This window comes from Ostrea edulis, chromosome 6 (assembly GCF_947568905.1).
Source record: "Ostrea edulis chromosome 6, xbOstEdul1.1, whole genome shotgun sequence".
In the NCBI taxonomy this organism is placed as follows: domain Eukaryota; kingdom Metazoa; phylum Mollusca; class Bivalvia; order Ostreida; family Ostreidae; genus Ostrea; species Ostrea edulis.
The window spans coordinates 61,682,389-61,689,888 of NC_079169.1; the positions used below are offsets into that span (position 1 = coordinate 61,682,389).

The 7,500-nt window shown below is 36.5% G+C and overlaps 1 protein-coding gene across 1 annotated transcript in view; it reads left to right on the forward strand.

The window, feature by feature from the left end:
* The window catches only part of LOC125646360 (DNA repair and recombination protein RAD54-like), a 37,287-nt gene that overhangs the window by 27,457 nt on the left and 2,330 nt on the right, over positions 1-7,500 (forward strand). The window contains exons 16-20 of the mRNA XM_056140318.1: positions 1,717-1,827; positions 2,079-2,202; positions 2,311-2,389; positions 2,482-2,661; positions 4,723-4,886. Coding sequence (XP_055996293.1) covers positions 1,717-1,827; positions 2,079-2,202; positions 2,311-2,389; positions 2,482-2,661; positions 4,723-4,886 — 658 coding nt within the window. The remainder of the gene's footprint in view (positions 1-1,716; positions 1,828-2,078; positions 2,203-2,310; positions 2,390-2,481; positions 2,662-4,722; positions 4,887-7,500) is intronic.

The following is a 7,500-nucleotide window of genomic DNA, read 5'->3' on the forward strand; positions in this document are numbered from 1 at the left end:
CGGATGGGGCCACAATAGGGGATCAAAGTTTTACATACAAATATATAGGAAAAATCTTTAAAAATCGTCTTCTCAAGAACCAATGAGCCAGAAAAGCTGATATTTATATGAAAGTTTCTTTATATAATGCAGATTCTAAATTGTTAATATCATGGCCCCCGGGGGTCGGATGGGGCCACAATAGGGGATCAAAGTTTTACATACAAATGTATAGGGAAAATCTTTAAAACTCTTCTTCTCAAGAACCACTGAGCCAGAAAAGCTGAGATTTATATGAAAGCTTCCTTATATAATGCAGATTCTGAATTGTTAAAATCATGGCCCCCGGGGTCGGATGGGGCCACAATAGGGGGTCAAAGTTTTACATACAAATATATAGGGGAAATCTTTAAAAATCTTTTTCCCAAGAACCACTGAGCCAGAAAAGCTGAGATTTATATGAAAGCTTCCTGATATAGTACAGATTCTAAATTGTTAAAATCATTGCCCCCGGGGATCGGATGGGGCCACAATAGGGGGTCAAAAGGTAAAAAAAAAATTCTTCTTTTTTTTCGGTTTTTTTTTTTTGATATAGTGCAGATTCAAGTTTGTTAAAATCATGGACCCTGGGGATTGGATGGGGCCTCAAGGGGGGCATCAAAGTTTTACATACAAATTTATAGGAAAAATCTTTTAAAATCTTCTTCTCAGGAACCACTGAGCCAGAAAAGCTGAGGTTTATATGAAAGCTTCCTGATATAGTGCAGATTATAAATTGTTAAGATCATGGCCCCCGGGGGTCGGATGGGGCCACAATAGGGGGTCAAAGTTTTACATACAAATATATAGGAAAAATCTTTAAAAATCTTCTTCCCAGAACCACTAAACCAGAAAAGCTGAGATTTATATGAAAGCTTTCTGATATAGTGCAGATTCAGGTTTGTTAAAATCATGCCCCCCCCCCCCCCCTCCCCCCCCCCCCCCCCTCCCCCGGGGTAGGATGGGGCCACAATAGGGGATCAAAGTTTTACATACAAATATATAGGGACAATCTTTAAAAATCTTCTTCTCAAGAACCATTGGGCCAAAGAAGTTCACATTTACATGAAAGCTTTCTGACATAGTGTAGATTCAAGTTTGCAAAAACCATGGCCTCCAGGTGAAGGTTTGGGGCCATAATAAGGACTACGGTTTTACATGCAAATAGATATGGAAAATCTTCTGATATGGACCAAGGTGACTCAGGTGAGCGATGTGGCCCATGGGCCTCTTGTTTTTTAACACATGCTCTATTGTAATGGAAGAAAAAAAATCTATTAAATAATTTTTAAGTATACTCAGTAATGTATGTTTTTGTAAATGTTTTTCAAAGAATTCATACACAGTCAAGCCTCTTTATTTTGAACTTGATGGGGCCAAGAAAAAACTTTAAGATATCCGAGGGTTGGAGATATTGAGGTTGAAATACATTTTAAAAAATGTCATTCGGATTTCCATATTTGACATATCCATGGTATTCAAGATATCGATGTTCAAGATACCAAAATTCAACTGAACTGTCACCTGATATATATTGATTCATGAGTTACAATATTCAAATAGATAAATTCTTAAAGTCACAGTGTTTGTAATTATTTCATGTACTGTAAAGAATAAATTTCCAAACAGATGTAAATAAAATGCTGCATTATTTGATATGATTTTTTATCTGTAGTCCTTTCTCCCCTTTCATTCCAGACCCAGATCTCATTTTTGACAAAAGTCGGGAAAATGCCCCAGGCTTTGAAGGAACAATGGATCTTTTCCCTCCAAACCACACAACTAAGATTGTGAGACCGGAGCTGTCAGGTAATATACTGGTAGAAAAAGAACCATTGTTTATAGTACATGTAGTTATGTATGTCAAATTCACTCACAAATTTGAAGTCATCAATTAAAGATGACACTTCATGTGAAAAAAAACAGGAGGGTTTGGTATAGGTTTCTATCTGTTTAAAATATTGAGATGTAACACAAACACATTTACACTGTACTGTACAGGAACATTGGCATTTTACCGAGAAAGGTTTAAGACATCAATCTGAAATTCTTTATTTCAGGTAAAGTGCTGGTCCTTGACCGTTTACTGGCCCTGATCAAAGCTCAGACCAGTGACAAAGTAGTTCTTGTGTCTAACTACACACAAACTCTGGATTTGTTTGAAACCCTTTGTCATCAGAGAAGGTAAGACCTCCAGAAATCTTTAAAACTTAATGATATACATATATATTTTGCAAAAAGTAAGATATTGATGGTGTTCCATGTCTTATTAAAAGTTTTTCTGCTACACAGGTATTTGTATGTTCGACTTGATGGATCAATGACAATAAAGAAAAGAGCAAAGGTTGTGGAAAGGTTCAATAATCCATCTGTAAGTGTTGTACTTTTAGAGAGGATTTTTAAGAATGGATGATATTCTACAATCTCAAAATTCCCATTAATGATATTCTTGTTTTCATCTAGTCACCAGAGTTCATATTCATGTTGAGTAGCAAAGCTGGGGGGTGTGGCTTGAATCTGATTGGAGCCAATCGTCTGGTGATGTTTGATCCTGACTGGAATCCAGCCAATGATGAACAAGCTATGGCCAGATGTTGGAGAGACGGACAGAAGAAGCAGTGCTACATCTACAGACTAATTGCTGTAAGTAACATATATAGAGATACATTTATATATTTGTCTACTTTGTCTGGATATAAAAAATTTAGGGCAATCGAAGCCCATTCACTATTTGTGGGTCTCACTTTTATCGCCAAGGATCCCAAAAGTTTGAATTGGTGTCTAGATTTTCATCATAGGTCATGAAATGGTGACCATTCAAATATTAATGTTGTGACTTACAAAGATCTGGGAATGTAATGTCATGATATCTGGCAGGGGAAAGTAATGCTATAGATTACATTAGCAATTAGGTTTAGAATGCAATCCTACTTTTACATGATGGAATCTGAGTTGTGCTCTAAAATTTATCACAGACTCTTGTATGTGTTTTAAAATCTGCATCATGGCACTGGCTGTATTAGTGGGAAGGGAGTGCTTAAAGAAAAGAGACAACATAGTGAAAAGAGGATGTTAAAAACAAAGAGACGACAGAGTAAATGACTAAGTTTTGTGTATGTAAGGTCAGTTTTTTGTACCTTGACCTTCAATACATCTACAGTACCTTTCTAATGAATGTAGTGTATGCACTAAAAAATAAGTTTATATGTTTATTTAATCTATGCTAATGATAAAATGGCTTCCTAATGCATGAAGTACATAACAATAAGAAAAATATCAGGTACTTCTACACCACACAGTTGATGTCTAGAAAATAGCAAGACTTGGGGCTAAACATTTTGTGGTTGATGTATGATAAACAACTTTTGGAATAAATAGATGTTTTTATTCTGTTAGAGTGTCTGCACACAATCCATTGTGCCTAACATCAAATTAACGTTAATTTAATGTTTAATTCATTTATTGTTAAATTAACGTTAGGCACAATACGGAAGTTCCGAGTTCCCCAAGAGTTATTTCCCTTTGTCGAACTTTTCCGTAAATTATGACGTAAAATATGATGATAGTGGGTACATTTGCTAATTACTATCGTTGTATTATTTCTTAAAAGATGATATCCAGAGTTTCTGAGACCATCCTATCTCAGGGAAAAGGCAACTTTAGTGAGTTTATCAGTATTGGATAACAAAATGGCTCAAACAAATATTATTAATTGCCATCTTTCTTTGATAAAAGCGTCACTCATGTAGAAGAGGAAACGAATAATGATTCAATAGCCAATTTGATGACCTTATTCAAACAAATTATGCTTGATATGACTAGAATATGCATACCAGTGATTGATATAAACAAAAGTTACGCTTTTATTACATTAATCGTATGTAATCGTTATGTACAATGCCAGTCTACGATATAATGTATACATTGTGTACCCACCATACCGTATGATATGTCATAAAATGCCAAAGAGTTCGACAAAGGGAAATAACTTTTGGGTAACTCGGAACTTGCGTATTGCCTGTGTACCTCAACCCCCCACCCCTCGATGCTGTAGGTGTTGAATTTTAAGCAAACCTTATTCAAAGAATTGTACACCATGGTTATATTACAGGATTGGATTGAAGATATACTGCATTAAAACTTTCATGATAGTTAGCCCGACTTTTTAGACCGGCATGAAACTCATTCCCTCCTAACATTATACAACCAGGCTGTGGTTTAGCATCATCACAAACCACGGCTGAAACGTGCACTAGAGAAGCATGTGTTTCAGCTGTGACTTGCGATGATGGGTTTTAGAGGCTACTTTTAGGCCTGAGTTTTATGTTATTGTGGTTTGGTACTACTGTCTTCTACAATAGACAAGTCTGTGAACTAGTGAACTCATGAATTGCTTCAGTGCCTAAATACTAGAGTATGAAACACACTGAAATTTGTATACTTACAATATGTAAAAGTCACATTTCAAAAATTCAAATTAAGAAGCAACTTATATTTATTTTAAACAGTTTTTATTTCACTGGCTTAGTGGTACATGTATCCTGTTCATACTCAAAAGTTTTCTTTGAATGGAGTATAGCCTTACACTGGGTTTCAGAGACAACGTTTTAGTCCTTGTTTTTCCGACATCATTTCACAAATTTCTAAACTATACAGACTTGTTGAAAGAAGTGGAAGTTTGTCAAATTCTTTTTGCTCTTTTAGACGGGAACAATAGAGGAGAAGATTTTCCAGCGTCAGACACACAAGAAAGCACTAAGCAGCTGTGTAGTTGATAAAGAGGAGGATGTGGAGAGGCACTTCAGTAGAGAACAGCTGCGAGACTTGTTCCGCCTGAAGGAGGACACCAACAGCGATACACATGACAAGTAAGCGGTTACGAGTACACTTCAAGTTTGTTTTGTCCTTGACAATTCTTGTCAGAATAATCCTTCAATATGGGATATTGGAAACATTATTTTGTCTTCGATTCCGGCAAGGTTAAAATATTTAGTCTGTCCAATGAGATCATGTGTTCTGCGTGAACTTTGGCAACTTTTCATGAAACATGTACACATTACTATCATATATAGTGAGTCTAGGCACTTTGTGTCATTTTTAGCTCACCTGAGCTGAAAGCTCAAGTGAGCTTTTCTGATCACCCGTATTCCGGCGTCCGTCCGTCTGTAAACTTTTCACATTTTCAACTTCTTCTCAACAACCACTAGGCCAATTTCAACCAAAGTTGGCACAAAACATCCTTAGGTAAAGGGAATTCTAAATTGATAAAATAAAGGGCCAGGCCACCTTCCAAGGGGAGATAATCAAGAAAAGGTAAAAATAGGGTAGGGTCATTAAAAAATCTTCTTGTCAAGAACCACTGGGCCAGAAAAGATGAAATTTATATGAAAGCTTCCTTATATAATGCAGATTCTAAATTGTCAAAATCATGACCCCCGGGGGTCGGATGGGGCCACAATAGGGGATCAAAATTTTACATACAAATATATAGGGAAAATCTTTAAAAAATCTTCTTCTCAAGAACCACTGAGCCAGAAAAGCTGAGATTTATATGAAAGCTTCCTTATATAATGCAGATTCTAAATTGTTAAAATCATGGCCCCCGGGGGTCGGATGGGGCCACAATAGGGGGTCAAAATTTTACATACAAATATATAGGGAAAATCTTTAAAAATCTTCTTCTCAAGAACCACTGAGCCAGAAAAGCTGAGATTTATATGAAAGCTTCCTTATATAATGCAGATTCTAAATTGTTAAAATCATGGCCCCCGGGGGTCGGATGGGGCCACAATAGGGGATCAAAGTTTTACATACAAATATATAGGGAAAATCTTTAAAAATCTTCTTCTCAAGAACCACTGAGCCAGAAAAGCTGAGATTTATATGAAAGCTTCCTTATATAATGCAGATTCTAAATTGTTAAAATCATGGCCCCCGGGGGTCGGATGGGGCCACAATAGGGGGTCAAAGTTTTACATACAAATATATAGGGAAAATCTTTAAAGATCTTCTAATCAAGAACCACTGAACCAGAAAAGCTGAGATTTATATGAAAGCTTTCTTATATAATGCAGATTCTAAATTGTTAAAATCATGGCCCCCGGGGGTCGGATGGGGCCACAATAGGGGATCAAAGTTTTACATACAAATATATAGGGAAAATCTTTAAAAAATCTTTTTCTCAAGAACCACTGAGCCAGAAAAGCTGAGATTTATATGAAAGCTTCCTTATAAAATGCAGATTCTAAATTGTTAAAATCATGGCCCCCGGGGGTCGGATGGGGCCACAATAGGGGGTCAAAGTTTTACATACAAATATATAGGGAAAATCTTTAAAAATCTTCTTCTCAAGAACCACTGAGCCAGAAAAGCTGAGATTTATATGAAAGCTTTCTTATATAATGCAGATTCTAAATTGTTAAAATCATGGGCCCCGGGGGTCGGATGGGGCCACAATAGGGGGTCAAAGTTTTACATACAAATATATAGGGAAAATCTTTAAAGATCTTCTTCTCAAGAACCACTGAACCAGAAAAGCTGAGATTTATATGAAAGCTTCCTTATATAATGCAGATTCTAAATTGTTAAAATCATGGCCCCCGGGGGTTGGATGGGGCCACAATAGGGGGTCAAAGTTTTTTGTTTTTGTTGTGTTTTTTTTTTTGGTTTTTGTTGTTGTTGTTGATATAGTGCAGATTCAAGTTCGTTAAAATCATGGACCCCGGGGATTGAATGGGGCCTCAAGGGGGTCATCAAAGTTTTACATACAAATTTATAGGAAAAATCTTTTAAAATCTTCTTCTCAAGAACCACTGAGCCAGAAAAGCTGAGATTTATATGAAAACTTCCTGATATAGTGCAGATTATAAATTGCTAAGATCATGCCCCCCCCCCCCCCCCCCCCCCCCCCTGGGGGTCGGATGCGGCCACAATAGGGGATCAAAGTTTTACATACAAATATATAGGGAAAATCTTGAAAAGTCTTCTTCTCAAGAACCATTGGGCCAAAGAAGTTCATATTTACATGAAAGCTTTCTGACATAGTGTAGATTCAAGTTTGCAAAAACCATGGCCTCCAGGGGTAGGTTTGGGGCCATAATAGGGACTACGGTTTTACATGCAAATACATGTAGATATGGAAAATCTTCTGATATGGACCAAGGTGACTCAGGTGAGCGATGTGGCCCATGGGCCTCTTGTTCAAAGTTGTTGGATATAGGGAACAAACAGAGAAAAACAGTTGACGACATATCTTTATGAAAATTCTTTGTTACATGTAGGAAGAAAAGTAGTTCTGCATTAAAAAAAAAAAAAAAGAGGGGGTGACATAATTCATTGGTTCAATCTTGCATTTTCACTATTCTGGAGATTGGTGCATAAATTGTGATTATTTTCTTACATCAAAAAATTGTATCATTTCATAGTGGTTGGTTGTTATAATAACTCGAGAAAATCTTGCTAAGTAAATATCTACATATGGTA